A 22121-nucleotide genomic window follows, 5' to 3' on the forward strand; every position below is an offset into this window, starting at 1 on the left:
GAGAGAGAGATGGGGGTGGGGTGGGGATGGGAGGGGGAGAAGCAGAGAGAGAGAATCCCAAGCAGACCCCGCCCCACCAACCGTGAGATCATGACCTGAGTCAAATCAGATATTCAACTGACTGAGCCACCCAGGAGTCCCTTTATGTTTTTTATTTAAAAAAAAGGTTGGCTTGATCTCATGAATCACGAAATCATGACCTGATCCAAAACCAAGACTTGGATGCTTAACCAGCTGAGCCACCCAGGTGCCCCATCTCTCTTTCTCTCTCTTTTTTTTTTTATAAAGTAGGCTTCATGCCCAACATGGGGCTTAAACCCATAACCCTGAGATCCAGAGAGTCCCCTGAGAGCCAGAGTTGAAGGCTCTACTGAATGAGCCAGCCAGGTGCCACACAACAATTTAATCCTTGTTCATGGGATAGTTATTGTATGAAGATTATATCTGGGTACTATTCTTATCACGATAGCCTTAGGTCAATAATAAAGTAAATTTAAATTCAAGAGCTCACATACGATTATTTTTTGAAATTCTATTTCATTATATCTTTAAATGTTTATTTTAGAGAGAGAGAGGCAGAGATAGAGGGGGACAGAAGATCTGAAGCTGGCCCTGCACTGACAGCAGAGAGCTTGATGCGGGGTTCGAACTCACAAACTGTGAGATCATGATCTGAGCTTAACCAACTGAGCCACCCAGGCACCCCTTATATATGACTCTTTATAAAGACCAGTAAATTCAATTAGAGGGCAACAACTTTGCAATCTTTATTATTCCTAACAAAAACCAGGCACAGTAAATGCTGAATACTAAATCATTAAAGAAAATCTGTTTAAAATTTTTGGCAAAGTATGGCATTCAAAGTAGGAAGCTCCATTTCCTGGTATGTTCTTCTGTAAAATACTCTTAGGAACGGTATTACCCTGAATATTCTGAAGCATATCTTCAGGTTTGAAAATGCATAAAAAATTTTTAAATGTCGTATTTTTTCCAATTAAAAATACTTAGGCTTCTGGGCGCACCTGGCTGGCTCAGTCGGTAGAGCATGCAACTCTTTTTTTTTTTTTTTTTTTTTTTAATTTTTTTTTTTCAACGTTTTTTATTTATTTTTGGGACAGAGAGAGACAGAGCATGAACGGGGGAGGGGCAGAGAGAGAGGGAGACACAGAATCGGAAACAGGCTCCAGGCTCCGAGCCATCAGCCCAGAGCCTGACGCGGGGCTCGAACTCACGGACCGCAAGATCGTGACCTGGCTGAAGTCGGACGCTTAACCGACTGCGCCACCCAGGCGCCCCGAGCATGCAACTCTTAATCTCAGGGTTCTGAGTTCAAGCCCCACAATGAGCATGGAGACTACTTAATTAAAAAAAAAAAAAAAAAAAGATTCTGTTTTTTAAACAAAGCACAGGAAAGTTAAAACTTCAAAATACTTCCTCAAAGAAGGAGGTAAATAGAAGAGTTAAAAAAAAAGGTTTTTAAATTCCGATTCAGAAAAAGAAAGAGCTTTAGTTAGCTGGAAAATTTACTTACATGGAAAACTTAATTTGTTGATAGCAGAATAAATATACTGTGTATTAGTTATTACTACTATTTATTGAATGTTTACTATGTGACAAACTCTTAAAAACCTAGACGTAATATTAATAATCATATGTATTATCACCTGCATTTTAGACAGAAATTGAGGCTTAGAAGAGTTAACTTGTCTAAAGTCCCTCAAGTTAGAAGCAGTTGATTAGAATACAGGTTTATCATTTGCCAAGGCCAATTCCATTAATGCTAACATTTTATTTCCTATACAGATGTATATAGATTTATAATGTCTCAAACATTTGGTTTATTCCTTATCTGACAAAATAGTTTTAATAAAGTGAGATTAAAATAATTTAAGATCTGAAAATTCCTCTTACATACTAGAAATATCCAAAAGAAATAGCTCACATAAGAATACTACCACTAAGCTTGATTTGCATTCTCCTACTCTGTAAGGTGAGAATGATACTTGTTCATTGGCTTTGGAAGACAATCCCCCATTCCTAGATACAAGTACAAAGAGGTATTTTTTATACTCTATACTCAAGACAATCCAGTATATGCCACTAGAGTTGATGGTAACTGAAATTTAAATCAGTTTAGTGTGGGGGTGCCTGGGTGCCTCAGTTAGTTAAGCATCTGACTTTGGCTCAGGTCATGATCCCACAGTTTTTGGGTTTGAGCCCCATGTTGGATTCTGTGCTGACAGCTCAGAGCCTGGAGCCTGCTTCAGATTCTGTGTCTCCCTCCTCTCTCTCTCAAAGATACACAAACATTAAAAAAACAAAAAAAAAAAAAAAAAAAAAATCAGTTTAGTGTGGTAGAACAATGAGGAGAAAAAAATTACCTTTTCAGGTTGTGTAAAAAATTTCATTGGGAGGACTGGATCCTTTGGTGAGTCTGCATTGCACAAAGCACTTTTACTATTTATAACACACAGAGCCACATCACATACTGTATAAAGTTTCTAGGGAGGAAAAAAGAAACATCATATGTAACTTTCAGTAGTACAAAATAACCACAAGCACCAATTCTAGCCAATGTACAAAATGAAGTAAAAGAGGGATCTGTGGGTATTATTTATTCCTTCAACATTTTACATTTGTGTCTGGCACTTCTTATGTAGCCTCCTGGTAAACAAACAAAAAAACCTTTACCTTAATTAACATGAAGTCCAAGTATGCATTAAAAACAAACCTCCTAAAACCATTATTATACTATATGTTAACTAACTTGGACTTAAATTAAAACAAAAAAACCCAAATAAACCAAACCAAACCAAAGGAAAAGGAATATCTACTTGTGTATAACTTACTAAAAGGTTCATAAGATAGCAGAGTAGTAAGTTTTATTAATTTTTATCCCCCTACTCTGTAGAAGTTTTAATGTCCTTCTTCAGGGTAATACACATTCCTCAAATAATAGAACTCAACTGTAACAAATATAATAAAACTGACCATAAATATATATTTTTATAAACATTCTGTAATCTAACATATATTATGTAATAAGAAAAAAAATGGGACAAGGACCATCATATTTTTTCCTATAGTGATCTAAATACCCACTAGCCTAACACATATCTTACTTCATTTGTCTTGGATTCATCTGGAGACTGGGCATCTTTTGTTAACTTGATGTTCTCTGCCATCTTCTTCATAAAGGCATGGCTATTGTTTTCATTCTTTGTCATTAAAACTTCAAGCATGAACCATAGGCACCTAAATGATAAACATTTGCCTATTAAAAGAGACTAAACGTAGGTGTTTTGTTTAATGGACTAAATATCTTATTGGGAAGGTCTGTTGTCTGAAAATAACAAAATAAACATAAAATATAAATAAACTAAACCATAAAACAAAACATTAAAAATGAAAACATAGCTTAATATGAGAAAGTTTGACAGTTTCCTGAGGCATGTAAAGATTCATTCTACAGGTATTTGATAAGCGTTTAGAGGACTTCACATGTGTCATTGCCCAGCAATGATGAGGAAAGCAGGGGACAGCAAAGTCTTCCCATTTTGACTGTTTACAAACTATGTAGGTCTAGGATTTGCATGTAATTCTGCTGTGACATGGCTGTGAATTGCATGTGCTATGAGGCTGATATGCACACTAACCAGGCATTCAGCTAAGCAGTCACATCTCAAACTATTTTTGCTGTTTTCCACTTGTTACTGTATATTCATTTAATACACAAAATATCTGAAGGGAACACCCAAATTTCTCAGTAAAAGTGAATCTCAAATCAGGATGAACATTAGAATCACTGGGAACCTAAATCGACATCTAGGGTAAGTTCTGTTTACAGTAAGTTCCTAGGATGATTCTCAAGCAGGCAATGGACTTATTGCTTTACTGCATCAACAGGGGAGAAAACATATGATGATAATATATGCATACTTCTTTGCCTATATTCTATGTAAATGTTTTAAGAGACTACTTACAAGGGGAAAATTTAGCACTAGGTTAATGAGTTCACTTTTAGTAGTCCTGTTTTAAAAGAACTATTAAACTGAGTCCTTTAAGGCTAAAATAAAAGGACACCAGACAGTAACTTAAAGCTGTAAGAAGAAATAAAGAACACTAGTAAACACAACCACATAAGTAAATATAAAAGCCAGCATTACTGAACTTTCAATTTGTAACTCTTTTTTTATAGGATTTTATTTATTAAATTTTTTTTTAATGTTTAATTTTGAGACAGAGAGAGAGAGAGAAAGAGGAAGAGACAGAGAGAGTGTGAGCAGGGGAGGAGCTGAGAGAGAGGGAGACACAGAATCCTAAGCAGGCTCCAGGCTCTGAGCTGTCAGCACAGAGCCTGACATGGGGCTCAAACCCACAAACCGTTGAGTGAGATCATGACCTGAGCTGAAGTCAGATGCTTAACCGATGAGCCTCCCAGGCACCCCTTTACATAAGACTTTAAAGATATCAATGTATGACAGGAAGCCATCAAGATCCTCGAGGAGAAAGCAGGCAAAAACCTCTTTGATCTTGGCCGCAGCAACTTCTTACTCAACACATCTCCGGAGGCAAGGGAAACAAAAGCAAAAATGAACTACTGGGACCTCATCAAAATAAAAAAGCTTCTGCACAGTGAAGGAAACAATCAGCAAAACTAAAAAGCAACCTACAGAATGGGAGAAGATACTTGCAAACAACATATCAGATAAAGTGTTAGCATCCAATATCTATAAAGAACTTCTCAAACTCAACACCCAAAAAACAAATAATCCAGTGAAGAAATGGGCAAAAGACATGAATAGATACTTCCAAAGAAGACATCTAGATGGCCAACTGGCACATGAAAAAATGCTAAACATCACTCATCATCAGGGAAATACAAATCAAAACCACAATGAGATACCACCTTACACCTGTCAGAATGGCTAACATTAACAACTCAGGCAACAATAGATGTTGGCGAGGATGTGGAGAAAGAAGATCTCTTTTGCATTGTTGGTGGGAATGTAAGCTGGTGCAGCCACTCGGGAAAACAGTATGGAGGTTCCTCAAAAAACTAAAAATAGAACTACTCTACGACCCAGCAATTGTACTACTAGGCATTTACCCAAGGGATACAGGTGTGCTGGTTTGAAGTACTATCAACAATAGCCAAAGTGTGGGAAGAGCCCAAATGTCCATCAATGGATGAATGGATAAAGAAGATGTGGTATATATACACAATTGAGTATTACTCGGCAATCAAAAAAGAATGAAATCTTGCCATTTGCAACTATGTGGATGGAATTGGAGGGTATTATGCTAAGTGAAATTAGAGAAAGACAAAAATCATATGACTTCACTCATATGAGGACTTTAAGAGACAAAACAGATGAACATAAGGGAAGGGAAACAAAAATAATATAAAAACAGAGAAGGGGACAAAACAGAAGAGACTCATAAATATGGAGAACAAACTGAGGGTTACTGGAGGGTTTGTGGGAGGGGGGGGATGAGCTAAATGGGTAAGGGGCACTACAGAATCTACTCCTGAAATCATTGTTGCACTACATGCTAACTAATTTGGATGTAAATTTTAAAAAATAAAAAAAATAAAAATTTAAAAAAAAGAGAGAAAAGGAAATGAAACAAACAAGAAAAAAAAAGACTTTATAGGCATTAAATGCACAGAGTAACAATTACATCTATGTAAATGGAAATAATGTAAAAAGACAGAATTGCTATGAATAACAATTATTAAAGGGAGAGGGATAGAGATTATAGGAGCACAGGGTTTGTATACTATTGAAACTAAGTTGCTGTTATTCAAACTAGGTTGTTACAAATATTATTTGGAATCTCTAAGAAAATAACTAAAAATTCACACAAAAAAGGGAGTAAGAAAGGTTCACTACAAAAAACAACTAAATACAAAAAAGAGAAGCAGTAGTAAAGGAAGTTAAGTAACAACATATATAACACAGAGAAAAACAGCTATATGGCAGAAATAACTCTTTCTTTATTGGTCATTATGTCAAATGAAAACAGATTAAAACTCCCAATTAAAAGGCAGAGATAAGCAGAATGGGAAAAAAAAATCTACCTACATCTATCTATGAGAGATTCACTTTAAACATTCTTTAAATTTTTTTCTTTTTTTTTTCTGGAGAGAGAGAGAAGGCATGTGTGTGAGCAGGAGAGGGGCAGAGCGGGAGAGAATCTCAAGCAGGCTATATGCTGTTCAGCAGAGAGCCCAATGCAGGGCTTGACCCCATGAACCATGAGATCATGACCTGAGCCAAAATCAAAGTTGGACTCAACTGAAAGTTGGAGTATCTGAAAGTAAAAGGATAAAAAAATTTTTTTCTTTCATGCAAATAGTAACAAAATGAGGGCTAGTAGCTATTTTATGATCAAACAAAATAGATTTAAAGTAAAAAAAAAAAAATTATAAGGGGCACCTAGGTGGCTCAGGTCATGATCTCACAGTTCATGAGTTTGAGCCCTGCATCTAGCTCACTGCTGTCAGTGCAGAGCCCGCTTTGGATCATCTGTCCCCTTCTCTTTCTGCCCCTCCCTTGCTTGAGCGCGCTCTCTCTCAAAAATAAATAAACATTAAAAAAAAATTTAAAAAAGATTATAAATAAATAAAAAAAGATTATAAGACAGCCAACTACAATGATAAAAGGTTCAATCCAGCAGAAGATAAGATTATCATAAAACACATACAAACCTAACAGAGCCTCCAAATTTTATGAAGCTAAATCTGACAGAATTGAAGAGAGAAACAGATTAATTCTGCAGTAATAAACAGAGATTTAAAAAAAAAAATTTTTTTTTAAGTTTATTTATTTTTGAGACAGAGAAAGACAGAGCATGAACGGGGGAGGGTCAGAGAGAGCGGGAGACACAGAATCGGAAGCAGGCTCCAGGCTCTGAGCCATCAGCCCAGAGCCCGAAGCGGGGCTCGAACTCACGGACCGCGAGATCGTGACCTGAGCCGAAGTCGGACGCTTAACCGACTGAGCCACCCAGGCGCCCCATAAACAGAGATTTCAATGTCTTATTTTCAATATTGGACAGAAAAGACCGAATAAGAAACAGAGAACTTGGTCTGGTTCAAGATGGTGACATAGTAAGACCCTGAACTCACCTCCTTTCAGGAATATATTGTATCTACAGCTACATATGGAACCAATTTCCTCTTTTTTTATTTATTTATTTATTTTTTATTTTTTAATATATGAAATTTACTGTCAAATTGGTTTCCATACAACACCCAGTGCTCATCCCAAAAGGTGCCCTCCTCAATACCCATCACCCACCCTGCCCTCCCTCCCACCCCCCATCAACCCTCAGTTTGTTCTCAGTTTTTAACAGTCTCTTATGCTTTGGCTCTCTCCCACTCTAACCTCTTTTTTGGAACCAATTTCCTCTTTAAAGACTTAAAAGGCTGACTGAGTGATGACTACACATTAGGCAAACAAAGAAATAAAAACATACCAAAGTGGGGAGGAGAGACTGGAATACAATCTCGCCATAAACCCCACCCCTGTTGCTGTGACCCATAATTGTGAGGGAACGGAGCTTCTCTCTGAAGAGTGAAATGTTAAAACTCCACACTGGGCACCCAACTTCTAAGACATGAACTTGAGAGAGGAGTCCCCAAAATATTCTACAGATACTGGGACCCAAAAGTCTGCAGCAATCTGAGAAATGCCTCTTAAAGGGTTCATATGCTGGAATGGACCCACTCCAGGGCCCAACTCACAGGCACCTCAGAGTAAAGAAAGCTAACCTGCTTATAACCTCGACTTGAGGGGCAGGCATCTAATGTAACTTACATACCTACGAGGCTGCTGGAACACTCTCCAGGGACAGACTGGTGACTGCCATCTTTGCATTCTCCCTTTGCTGTGCTCTAGAGGACCAGTAGCTCCCAGAAGGGAACCTTTACATTTGTTTTGTGCCTTTTGTGGGTGCTGCCCACGGGAACATTTCTAGAACACCTGGCTCTGGAAGAACAGGGGGGCTTGTGTTTCTGGTCACAGGGGAATGTAATAATCACCCAGAAAGAAGTTCATAACCTTTGCTGGAGCCCCAATTTTTGTGACTGCTGCCAAGGGACAGCTCTACATCAACTAACTCTGGTGGCCAGTGGGGCTTCTATTCATGAGTCCCAAAGGACGGTAGCCAATGTGCTACCAGCTACCACCCCACAGGGCACAGCAAGAGGCCACTGACCCAGGAGCTGGGTCTTTCTGAGAAGTAAGCCTATCAGCTAATCATCATAACTGTGGCCTAAGGGTCAGGCTTCTAAACAAAGCAATCATCTAGAGGCTGACTGAAATCCTTTCCAGAGACCTCAGAGGGCAGGCATTATCTTCAGACTCACCCTCCACCAGTGTTTCCTGGAAGAGAGCTTGGAGTCTGATGCCTGATGTTTGGGGGACAACCCTTAATCACCTGGCTCTGTTGGCTGGAACAGCTTGCATTCTTGGGTCCCAACGGACTGTGGTAATCGGAGGGACTGCCTTTGGCAGGCTACCACCCTCAGGACACTGCATAGGCAGCAGACTGAGGTATACTCTCAGTTTTTCTGTGAAGAGGCCACTCTGCCTGTACTGGAGCTTTGGACTAGGGGCAGGACTCAGGCTATCAATGCCACCCTGGTGCTCTTTAGTCCTTCTCCAGCTTGTCGGTATCTCCCAGAAAGGTGCTCATACACTCGTTTAGAACCCGACTTTTTGCCACCTAGGGGACATACCTCAGGATTGCTTGGCTCTGGTGGTGAGGTTTATGCTTGTGGCTCCTCAGGACTGGATATATCTGCATGCATTCATTCAATTTTATTTAACTTTATTTAATTATGTATGTATGTATGTATGTATGTATGTATGTATGTATGTAGGCAGGCTTCACACTCAGTGCAGAGCCCAATACAGGGCCTGAATTCATGACCCTGAGATCAAGATCTGAGGTGAGATCAAGAGTCAGATGCTTAACTGACTGAGCCACCCAGGTGGCTCTGTATCTGCATACTTTTAAATAAAAGCAGCTGCCTGAAGGTCTGGCTTCCAGTCAGTCTGAATCTAGGTACAGTGTCTCCATTATGGGACACTGACAGATCTTGGCACATCCTTAACTACTGGGAGCTATTAAAAATATAACAGGTTGCTTGGACAAGCACAAAGTTTTGAGAGATGATCAAGAAATGGGGTAGAGCTGAATGAAAAGGTTCAACTCCTCCATAAGGTCATTCCTTCAAAACTGGAAGAGATGTTGTTTCATATACTATACAGAAACCAATACAGAGGGTCAAGCAAAATGAAGAAATTCAGGAATATGTTCCAAATGAAAGAGTAAGATAAAACCTCATAAAAAAAGCCTTATCCAAAGGAAGAGAAGTAAACTGAGGGAGTTCAAAGTAATGGTCATAAAATGCTCACCAAACTGGGGAGCAGCATGGATGAACAGTAAGAACTTTAACAGGGATGAAATTATAACAAAGTACTAAATAGAAATCAGAGCTGAAGAATACAATAAAGGAATTGAAAAATACAATACAGGGGTTCAACAGCGGACTAGATATGAAACAGAAAATATGGATCAATCTAAAGATAAAGAGGAGGAATGCACCCCATCAGAAGAGCAAAAAGAAAAATAAATGGAAAAAAAAAGTGAAAACAGCTTAAGGAAATTAAAGGATATCAAATGGACTAATATTTGCCTTGCAGACCTTCCAGAAGAAAAGGAAAGAAAGGCAGAAACCTTTTCTGAAGAAATATGACTGAAAACTTCCTGAATGTAGGGAAGGAAACAGACACCAGATCCAGGATGCCTAGAGTTCTAAAATATTTGAACCCAGAGGCCTACACCAAGACACATTACAATCAAAATGTCAAGGGGCGTCTGGGTGGCTCAGTTGAGTAAGCATCTGGCTCTTGATTTCGGCTCAGGTCATGATCCCCAGGTCATGGAATGGAGCTCCACACTAGGCTCTGCACTGAGTGTGGAGCCTGCTTAGGATATTCATATTCTCATATTCTCATATTCTCATATTCTCCTTCTCCCTCTCTCTCTCTCTCTCTCTCTCTCTCTCTCTCTCCTTCCTTCCTCCCTCCCTCCCTCCCTCCCTCTCTCCCTCCCCCCCTCGCCCCTTTCCTCTCCCTGGCTCACGTGTCTCTAAAAAAAATTTTTTTTTTAAATTAAAAAGTTTTGGGGCACCTGGGTGGCTTAATTGGTTAAATGTCTGACTCTTGATTTCGGCTCAGGTCATGATCTCATGGTCTTGAGATCAAGCCCTGCACTGGGTTCTGCACCAGGCGTGGAGCCTGAGATTCTCTCTCTCTCCCTCCTTCTTCTCCTCCCCCACTCACATGCACTCATGCTTTCTTTCTCTTAAAAAACCAAAACAATAAAACAGAGTCTCCTGGGTGACTCAGTTGGTTCAGCATCTGACTCTTGGTTTAGGCTCAGGTTATGATCTCACGGTTTGTGAGTTGTAACACCACATTGGGCTGACAGTGCAGAGCCTATCTGACATTCTCTCTCTCTCTGCCTCTCCTGAGCATATGCACTCTCTCTCAAAATAAATAAACTTAAAAAAACAAAACAATAAAGTGTCAAAAGTTAAAGAAGAGAATATTATAAGCAACAAAAGAAAAAAAAAATGTTACATATAAGGGAACCCCCCTATAAGACTATCAACAAATTTTTCAACACAAACTTTCCAGGCAAGGAGGGAGTGGCGTGACATATTCAAAGAGCTGAAAGAAAACAACTTCCAACCAAGAATACTCTACCTGCCAAGATTATCTTTTGGAATGGAAGGAGAGAGAAACAGTTTTCCAGAAAAGTAAAAGCTAAAAGGAGTTCATCACCACTAAACCGGTAGTGAAAGAAATGTTAAAGGGATTTCTATAAGTAGAAAAGAACCCTAATTAGTAATAAGAACATATGTGAAATAATATCACTGGAAAGGTAAATAAATAATAGAGGTCAGGTAGTAGACTAATTACTTATAAAGCTAGTATGAAGGTTAAAAGATGAAAGTAGTAAAAATAAATGATTCAATAATTAGTTAAAAGATATATAAGATAAAAAGATGCAAAATGTGACATCAAAACATAAAATGTAAGGAGGAGTTAAAATGTTGAGATTTAGAATGGAATCAAGTAAGTTGTTATCAACTTAAAACAGACTGTTGTTAAGTTTTTATATGTAAGCATCATGGTAACTACAAAATAAAAACCTATAGTAAATACACAAAAGATAAAGGGGAAGGAATATAAGCATACCACTAAAGAAAGTCATCAAACCACAAAGAAAGTAAGTGAAAGAAAGGAACAGAAAGAAACTACAAAAACAGTCATAAAACAGTTAACAAAATGGCAATAAGCATATACTTATCAATAATTACCTTGAATGTAAATGGATTAAATTCTCCAATCAAAAAACACAGAATGGCTGAACGGATAAAAAAACAAGACTCATCTATATGCTGCCTACAAGAAACACATCCAGTGAAAGTGAAGAGATGGAAAAAGATATTACATGTAAATAGAAACCAAAATAAAGCTTTAGTAGCTACAATTGTTATCAGACAAAATACACTTTATTTTTTTCAGTAGGCTTCACATCCAGTACAGAGCCTAACATGGGGCTTCAACTCATGACTCTGAGATCAAGACCTGAGCTGAGATCAAGAGTTCGACATTTAACCCAATGAGCCCCCCAGACAAAATACACTTTAAAACAAAGACTGTAATAAGACACAAAAAAGGGTGTTACATAATGAGAAAGGGGCCTTTGTAAATATTTATGTACCCAACACAGAAAGACCTAAATATATAAAGCAAATATTAGCAGACCTCAAAGAGAAACAGAAATACAATAGTATTTATATAATTATTACAATTCATAATATATAGGGACTCTAATACCCCAATTATATCAATGAATAGATCATCCAGGCAGAAAAACCAATAAGACGACATCAGTCTTAAATGACATGTTAGACCAGATGGTCTTAACAGATATATTTACAGAACATTCCATATAAAAGCAACAAATACACATTTTTCTTAAGTGCACATGGAACATTTTCCAAGTTAGATCATATGTTAGGCCACAAAGCAAGTCTTTTTTTTTTTTTTTTTAATGTTTATTTTTCAGAGAGAGGGAGAGAGAGTGTGAGTGGGGTGGAACGGAGAGACAGGGAGACAGAGGATCTGAATTGGGCTCTGTGCTGACAGCAGTGAGCTGTCTATGCACCCTGACACAAATAAGTCTTAATGCTATCTATGCACACTGACACAAATAGGTCTTAATGAGTTTAAGACTGAAATGGTATCAAGCATCTTTTCTGATTACAATGATATGGAACCACAAAATTACACTAAGAAAACTGAAAAATTCACAAATATGTACAGATTCAACAACATGAGTCAAAGAAGAAATCAAAAGAAAAATAAAAGATATACCTTGAGACCAACAAAATGGAAACATACCAAAATTTCTGGGATGCAGCAAAAGCAGTTCTAACAGGGAAGTTCATAGCACTAAACGCCTACCTCAAGAAACATAAAAGTCACAAACTAATTTTACACCTCAAAGAACCAGGGGAAAAAAGAACAAATGAAGCCCAAAGTTAGAAGTAAAGAAAATAACAAAAATTAGAGCAGAAATAAATGAAATAGAGAAAATGACAAGAAAAAAAAATGATGAGACTAGAGCTGGTTCTGTGAAAAGATAAACAAAATTAGGGCACCTGGGTGGCTCAGTCAACTGAGCATCTGACTTTGGTTCCGGTCATGATCTCACAGTTTGTGGGTTTGAGCTCTGCGTTGGGCTCTGTACTGATGACCGTTTGGAGCCTGGAGCCTGCTTCAGATTTTGTGTCTCCCTTTTTCTGCCCCTCCCACGCTCTCTCTCTCTCAAAAATAACTAAAACATTAAAAAAAAAAAAAAAAGGTAAACAAAATTGACAAACCTTTAGCTAGACCGACCAAGAAAACAAGAAAGAGGACTCAGAAATGAAAGGAGATTTATGACTGATACCACAGTGATACAAAGGATAAGAGAATGCTATGAAAAATTATATGCTAACAAACTAGACAACCTAGAAGAAATGGATAAATTCTTAGCAATATACAACTTACCAAGACTAAATCATGAAGAAACAAAACGTGAAAGACCAATTACTAGAAAGGAAGTTGAATTAGTAACTGAAAACCTTCCAACAAGCAAAAGTCTAAGACCACAGAGCTTCACTGGTGAATTGTACCACACATTCAAAGAAGAATTAATATCAATCCTTTTCAAATTTGTCCAAAAAAGAGGAGGAATCTCTTCCAAAATCAGTTTACAAGGCCAGCAATTATCCTGATACCAAAACCAGACAAGGATGCCACAAGAAAGGAAGCTACAGGCTAATATTCCTGATGAGCATAGATGCAAAAATCCTCAATAAAATATTAGCAAACTGAATTCAACAATACATTAAAAGGATCATACACCATGACTGAGTGGGATTTATTCCAGGGATGCAAGGATGGTTCAACATCCACAAGTGAATCAATGTGGTATATCACATTAACAAAATGAAGAATACAAATCATGATCATCTCTAATTGATGCAGAAAAAGTTCTTAACAAAATTCAACATATATTTATGATAAAAACTCTCAACAAAGTGATTACAGAAGGAACATACTTCAACATAATAAAGACCACATATAACTTCATACTCAATGGTGAAAAGCTGAAAGCTTTTCTTCTAAGATCAGGAACAAGACAAAGATGTCTTTACCACTTTTATTTACAAAGTATTCGGAAGTCCTAGCCAGAACAACTAGGCAAGGAAAAGAAATAAAAGGCATCCAACTGGAAAAGAAGTAAAACTGTCATTAGCTGCAGATAAGATGATATTATACATAAAAAACCCTAAAGACTCCATCAAAAAACTGTCAGAACAAACTAAAGTTGCAGAATACAAAATCAATACACAAAAATCTGTTGCATTTTTTACACTAATAATTATTAGAAAGAGAAATTAAGAAAACATTCCCATTTATAATTGCATCAAAAAGAGTAACAACCAGGAGTATAGTTAGCCAATAAGGTGAAAGATTTTTTTTTTTAATATGCCAACCACTGTTTGATTATTTTACACATACTATCTCCTTCAATCAATCCTCACAACAACTTATTATAATTTTATAAATATGAACATGAAAGCATAGAGAAATTAAGTGACATGAAGTAAGTTCACACAACTGGTAAAATGGTAGAATTTGCGCACAAATCTATTTGGTGACACAATCCAAGCTCAAATCATTATGTAATACTGCATTTCTTAAATTTTTTTAATGTTTATTTATTTTTGATAGAGAGAGAGAGAGAGAGAGAGAGACAGAGCATGAGCAGAGGAGGGGCAGAGAGAGAGGGAGACAGAGAATCTGAAGCAGGCTCCAGGCTCTGAGCTGTCAGCACAGAACCTGATGCGGGGCTCAAACTCACAGACTGCGAGATCATGACCTGAGCCGAAGTCGGATGCTTAACCGACTGAGCCACCCAGGCGCCCCTATAATACTGCATTTCTTTAATACAGCAACTGAAGAGTCTCAAAAATATAAGGATGAATTAACACAATTCCAGTTAGAATACATAAAATTCTCCCAACTAATCCCACACAATGTAAAACATCAGGACATTTTCTCACTCTTTTTCTTAGGGATAAGGAGGTGGTTAGGGATCATTTTCAAAGTAAAATAATAGTAATACCAGGTTGCCTAGGTGGCTTAGTCAGTTAAGGATCAGACTTCAGCTCAGGTCATGACTTTGTGGTTTGTGAGTTCGAGCCCTGGGTCAGGCTCTGTGCTGACAACTCAGAGCCTGGAGCCTGCTTCGGATCCTGTGTCTCCCTTTCTATGCCACTCCCCCACTTGTGCTCTCTCTCTCTCTCTCTCTCAAAAATGAACAAACGTTAAAAAAAAAAATAATAGTAATGCCAAGGAACTGAAACTTCTAATGTTAATGTTAAATATATTGTAACTAAAATATGGCAAATGAAAAACTTAAATTGTCTTTTGTAACTAAAATAAATCTTTCTGATTCAATTAATTCTTAAGAGTCCATAAAGAGATAAACACCCTTGTTACTCAAGACTGACTGATTCCCAAAACAGTATAATGGTTATTGATAGACTGAATTTAATCCTATGTATTTTAAAGTGTGGCTATATATCATTTTGGTAAAGAAGAGAATAAAAAAGTATTATAAAGGAAATAAAAAAGTAATTTTGATAGATTATATGACCCCCCTCAATTTCTCATGTTATAAAGCTATCTTTTCTTTCTTTAAAATTTTTTTTAATGTTTTTATTTATTTTTGAAGGAGAGAGAGAGAGAGAGAGAGAGAGAGAGAGAGAGAGACTGAACACGAGTGGGGGAGGGGCAGAGAGAGAGGAAGACACAGAATTTGAAGCAGGCTCCAGGCTCTAAGCTGTCAGCACAGAGCCCGATGCGGGGCTCAAACTCACGAACTGTGAGATCATGACCTGAGCCGCAGTTGGATGCTTAACTGACTGAGCCATCCAGATGCCCCTACAGCTATCTTTTCTTGACCACAGTCATGCTTCTGACCCATACTGAAAACTAGAAGACATGAAAGATACTGAAAATGCACAAATAAATAGAAAGATATTTTGTGTTCATGGACTGTAAGAATATTGTTAAAATGTCCAAGCTATTCACAGCAACCTACAGATTCAATACAATCCTTATCAATATTCCAATGGCATTTTTCACAGAACTAGAAGAAATAATTCTAAAATTTTTATGAAACCATAAAAGATCCTGAACAGCCAAAGCAAATAGCGACACAACAAATTAATAATTTCCACAAAGTTAAATAACCAGTTTGAAAAACATATTAACACTTCAATTTACATGGAAACTTAAAATAATTGCTTAACGATATTAAAAATGTTGCATACTAGACAGAACAACAAAAAGTGCCAGTGATTTCAATTCTAACTCCAATTACTTCTTGTACATCAGTACTCTCCTTCCCATATTATAGCTTCTTCTCTTAAGTCTAGTCCTTCTTTCACATGACTGCTTTGCAACTGAAATACAGCTAAAATGTTCTCTGACATAGACCTCACGTTCTAGGCAAACACATACATCAGGTTTTTATTTTATGGAAGTGCTTTCTGGGAAACCCCAAACTCAAAGTTTTTAAAGAAAAAAATTGTAAATACAAATGTAAACAATTAAAAAATAAGCAAAAATTAGAATTAGAAGACATTTTAGGAGTTAATCTATTTTATCTCCTTCATTTTACGAATAAGGTAATTGAAGGCCAGAGAAGTTTTTAGTTACAGAAAGACCGTATTACTGGAATAATGTGTTGGAAGCAACAATAATGAAATGACAAGGCTTCAAAATGTAAGGAGCTCATAGTCCAATGCTTAACAGTAATGTTGGACAAGATAACATCTCTTCCAGTTAAGATACTGACACAATTTCAGTGACAAAAGCTATAGGAGGCATAGATAAATGTTGATTACAACCTTAAATAAGATTAGGAATAAGGTTTAATGACATACATACAAAAATCATAATACTTTTATTATATTTTTTAATGTCATACATACAAAAATCGTAATACTTTTATTATTATATTTTTTAATGTTTATTTATTTTGAGAAAGAGAGAGACAGAGAGCAGGGGAGGGGCAGAGAGACAGGGAAACAGAGAATCCCAAGCAGGCTCCTCACCGTCAGCATGGAACCCAATGTGGGGCTTGACCTCACAACTGTGAGATCATGACCTACGCAAAAATCAAGAGTCAGATGCTCACCTGGCTGAGCCACCCAGGCGCCTCTCAAAAAAGCCACACTTTTATTTAAAAAAAAAAAAAAAAAATTTTTTAATGTTTATCTTTGAGAGAGAGAGACAGAGTGTGAGCGGGGGAGGAGCAGAGACAGAAGGAGACACAGAATCCGAAGCAGGCTCTAGGCTCCCAGCTGTCAGGACAGAGCCCAACATGGGGCTCAAACTCACAAACTGTGAGATCACGACCTGAGCTGAAGTCGGACACTTAACTGACTGAGCCACCCAGGCACTCCAAAATCATAATACTTTTTATTTATTTTTTTGTCAATTTTTTAAATGTTTATTTATTTTTGAGAGAGAGCACGTCTGCAGGAGGGTGGGGCAGAGAGGGAGACACAGAATCCAAAGTAGGCTCCAGGCTTTGAGCTGTTAGCACAGAACCTGATGCAGGGCTCGAACTCACGAACTGTCAGATCATGACCTGAGCTGAAGTTGGGGGCTTAGCTGACTGAGCCACCCAGGTGCCCCCAAACCAGCCTATTTTAAAGACACAGCTGACAGCAAATAGGAAACAATCAGAAGAACCAAAAAGAGCTTGTTAGATGGAAAAATTTTCTAAGATGAAACAATAATTTATAAGAAATAAAACCACAGAGAAGTTTTTATTCTAATGGGAACAGTAACAGGAAAAATATTCGGTATCTTATTAAAAAGTAAAAATAACTTCTAGAATTCTTGAAATTCTACATGACTTACTCTTTAATATCACGAAGCTGGTCAACATCTTGTGATCTTGTAAAATCTGGATCATGGGCTAGCAGGTGAATCATGTATGGAACTACATATTCAGGCAACAGTGATAATAATTTCTCTAAAGTGAAAACATTATTATCAACAACAGTAATAAGAGCTTTTATAAAATCCCTCTCTAGTTTGCTTTTTATCCACTTCAGTTTCCATCTTTTTCCTCATTTATTTTAAAATTAGAGGCAACATGGTATCTAGAGGATACTGAAACACTTTTATTTCAATGTGGAAAGCTATTAAAGCCAAAAGGATAATTTGAGATTATATAGTGAGTCCTTGGTAAAGCTAGGAAAGTAATTCTTTACTCTCTGACATCTGAGCAATGTGTTTAAATCAAGCCACACTGCTGATCCCGTAAGAAAAATGTTAAGTACATCACAACTATAGTGACAGCATCCTTTAAAAATCCTAGTGTTATTATTAACTACAATAGATATATGGGAAATAAACCCCCTGCACCCCCCAAATTGGTACATTGACAAGATATGTTTGCACACTGAGAGCTTTCAAAATTACTTACCAGTAGCCATGGGATTCTGTTTAATGTACTCCCTGCGTATACTGATATTTTTTAGTAAACACTGTCGTGCATGTGCTCTTCTCTCCTTCACAGGATCTTTGGCACACAAGGCAAAGATCGCCATGTACTCCAATGGGAGTAGTAACTTCACAAGTGCCTTATGCAACTTCTGAGCAAATATCTGCCTTACTTGGTAGCACTCATCCTGCAGCAGCAGAAAACCAAAAATACTTAAATAAAAATACTAGTACCTTTAAAACTATGACAAAATAAACTCATTTCATTAAGAAAAAAAATTGGCAAACATTTACCAAACAGCAGTTTATTCTGAATGCCTTCATTAAAAAAAGATCATAGTTATACTGGGGGAAATAAATAACAATATGTATAAGATACTTAGTTAGAATAGTTGTAATACAAATTCTGTTTGTGCACACAGTAAATGGATCTGTATCCATAAAGGTAAATGTACTTAACTTTGAAGGGAAAGTAACTGACAAAAATAAGATGATTACTTACATTAATAACAAGTGCACAGAGCTGAAACTGTTCTGGGGTTATAATTTCATGGTAACAAGGTTCCTGAGCAAGCTTCATTATGGCACTACCAGCAGCTAATCGCAAGCGAGACATATCAGATTTACTATAAACAAACAAAAAAGAAATAAACATTTCCTATAACCATTATCATTCATAACAATGCTTTGGTCCCTTTTTGAGTGTTATGATCTTTAGCATAACTTATGCTTAAAATGACATAATATATAAATATGGGAAAGCTACTTTTAGTTCTTGAACTCAACACAGGGAAAAAGGCTCAAATCATTGTGACTAATAAATTTATCTGCCTTCATTTTTAGTTATGTTCTAGCCTAGATCCTCTACCATACATAGACAAACAACCCTACTTATGATTCACAACTACACTAAGTGTAATGCTGGGAAGAACCATTTACATCAGGAACAGTATTCCTCATTTTAAGAGGAATACACATTCATTGTAGACAACTGATTAAACCACCTATCATATCAAATCTATTTCCCACAGTTTTTAAATGCATATGTAGCCATTAGGAGGTGATTTATACCACGGAAAAGGAGGTAGCAGACAAGGGAAAGGATATGAGCTGAGAGCCAGTGTCTATTTGGGGTACTAGTCTCTGGGGCAGACTTCGTTTTGTAGCAAAAAAACCCCAGGAGGTTGAGCACTACCATCCCGCCCAGTTTTTTATTTCCTAAATGGTAAAATGTGACAATGGATGAGATGAAAGGACAGTCTTCTTTCAACTTCTATGTGAAACATAGCATGGTTATGATATTTAAAGACTTTAGGAAATGAGGAAAGCTGGCTGAGTCCATTATTATCGTACAAGAAAACGACGCACTCTTGGACAGGAGGATTGTCAAAGTGAACACTGGTATTATTATTATTATTATTTTATTTATTTATTTATTTTTTTTAAGAGAGAGAACATGAGCTGGGGAGAGGGGCAGAGGAAGGGAGAGCAAGAATCTTAAGCAGGATCCACACTCAGCACAGACTGATGTGGGGCTCAATTCCATGACCCTGGGATCATGACCTGAGCCAAAGCCAAGAGTTGGACACTCAACCGACTGAGCCACCCAGGTGTCCTGAACATTGGTATTTTTGAGAGAACTTCAAATGGCTTCTGACTCAAATGATTCAGGGATTAAAAAATAAACAAACAACTACCATCTGGGTACTTAACTCTGTTAGGCAGTGAGTGAACACTTCACAGGCTTTATTTAATTTTCACTCTATGAGGAAAGTGAGGTTTAGAAAAGTGATTTATACAAGTTCACACAGCTAGTAAATGGAGTATAGAGTTGTATAAGTTTCTGATTCTAGAGCCCAAGCTAAATTTACATAGCATGGTTACATTAGTGTATAATTAGCATAAGATATGTTACACCTAATTTAGATCTGCCTAATATTTCATGACATGTGTTCCGTAGTTAACCATTCCCCTATTTTCTGTGATGATAAAAAAAATGCTGAAAATATGTTCATATACACATTTTTGTATGATTCTCTTATATTTCATGAGTATAAAAATAGTCAAAGGGTAACATTTATAGGGAACTATACCCAAAATGCCAAACTGTCCTGCCAAGACTGTGCTAATTTATATTCACAGGAGTAAGGAGGGAAGCCATTTCCCTGATCCTGTGAAGCAGTGATGACTTTAAAAATTTTTTTGTTGATTTGACAGGCAAGAGGTATCACCATGTTTAAACTGCATTTATTATATTTAGTGATGTTAAACATTTATTTTTATTTTTTAGAAAAGTTTTGCTCATGTTATTTGAATGTGGGTAAAAGGAAAGAGTGGGGAAATAGAAGAGAGAAGTGTCCTTTTCCTAGTGAATATAAATGATTAAAAAAAAAAATGTTTTATTTATTTTTGAGGTAGGGGGAAGGGAGGGACCAGAATCCCAAGCAGGCTCCATACAATGTTAAACATTTTTAAAAAGGTAAACTGATAATTTGTAGTCTTCATCTCTAGTGGGTATCCTATTTATAACTAATTTATAAAGAGCTCATTATTAAGCCTTTGGCATACACTGTACATAGTTTCCCCCAATTTAAAACTTCTCATCATTGCTAACTTAGCTCTAATCTTCTAATCTGTTCCTACAAAGCTACCCTTGGCTTATTCTATGAGAAAGATAATTTCTCATGGTTTTCTTCAGTTTATCAAACCATTCAGCATCTCTACTGAAATTGCTCATTTCCTATCTCCTCCACTAGAATGCATATTCCTTAGAAGGAGAGATTTTATACCTTTAAAACAAGCATAGCAGTACCTAGGATGACAGTGCTCAATACTCAGTGCATACATGAATACTTAAATCTGTCTTGTAATAAAACATTTTAAAGTAGGAAAACATCACAAGTAGAACTCTGTAGTTTTATCTGCTGGTACTCCTGGACTGTAGTAAATCAAGAATTGAAACAAACACGGATCATGAAAAATCTGGCTTTTATTTTCATCTTAAAAGGAATATGGGGCACACGAGTGGCTCAGTAGGCTCAGGTCATGATCTCATGATTGTGAGATGGAGCACTGCAGCCAGCTCTGTGCTGGGCATGGAGCCTGCATGAGGTTCTCTCTCTTTCCTTCAGCCCCTCTTCCCCTCTGGTGCTTTCCCAAAACAAAACAAAACAAAACAAAACAAAACAAAACAACAAATAGAAAGAAGCAATAGTGATTTCACAAAGTGAAAATGTGTAGAAATGGAAACAATGTGTATGTGGCTTTTGCTTTTTTTTTTTTTGCGTTTGCAGAACCTTGTATAATCTTCTGCAAACCACCAGGAGGGCTGTGACTTTTCCTCCTTTGAACCTCCACTGAAACTTGCATTCATTTCACAGTACTGTCACTCCACTTGTTCCATCACTATAATACAGGGTGAAAGGTAGAAGCTGAATCTTATGTTTTCTGTGCAATGCTTTTCATGTGTTTTGCAAAGAGCAGTATTTCAACAGGTATTTGCTTAAGTGAACCAAATGTTGAAGGCAACTGTAATACATAGTGATTATGACTAAAAGTTTCCTGGAAAAAGTCTGGTCTTTAAAAGTGAAAAGAAACATTCCATTATGCTTGAGATGCAAACCTGGAGTACATCAGCTCTGATCCCAAAGCATATGGTACAATTACAACATTCAATATTAATTAGGCAAATAATTCCTATGTAAGGTAAAAATTGGAAAGGAAGAAAAATCTCACCTGATTCTCTTTTGCTCTGTCAGGTCACCCTCACTAACCAACATCGCTGATAATAATCGAAGAGTTGAATTGGCAGATTTAGACTGGTTGTTTTTCATACCCAACAGCCACCTTACCAGAAGTTTAATTGCCTGTACCTATAAAATATTAACATGCTAAAAAAAGAATGGAACTTAAAATTTCAATTAAAGGGAAGATTAATTTATGTTAATTAGA

The 22121-nt window shown here is 37.0% G+C and overlaps 1 protein-coding gene across 1 annotated transcript in view; it reads right to left on the reverse strand.

Moving 5' to 3' along the window:
* Positions 1-22121, reverse strand: part of PDS5A (PDS5 cohesin associated factor A) — a 136580-nt gene that overhangs the window by 15359 nt on the left and 99100 nt on the right. Inside the window, exons 23-28 of the mRNA XM_049631903.1 lie at positions 21906-22042; positions 18673-18796; positions 18154-18358; positions 17583-17697; positions 3123-3255; positions 2382-2501 (exon numbers count right to left, since the gene is read on the reverse strand). Of these exons, the coding sequence (XP_049487860.1) occupies positions 2382-2501; positions 3123-3255; positions 17583-17697; positions 18154-18358; positions 18673-18796; positions 21906-22042 (834 nt within the window). The remainder of the gene's footprint in view (positions 1-2381; positions 2502-3122; positions 3256-17582; positions 17698-18153; positions 18359-18672; positions 18797-21905; positions 22043-22121) is intronic.

Source organism: Panthera uncia, chromosome B1 (assembly GCF_023721935.1).
Source record: "Panthera uncia isolate 11264 chromosome B1, Puncia_PCG_1.0, whole genome shotgun sequence".
NCBI lineage: Eukaryota > Metazoa > Chordata > Mammalia > Carnivora > Felidae > Panthera > Panthera uncia.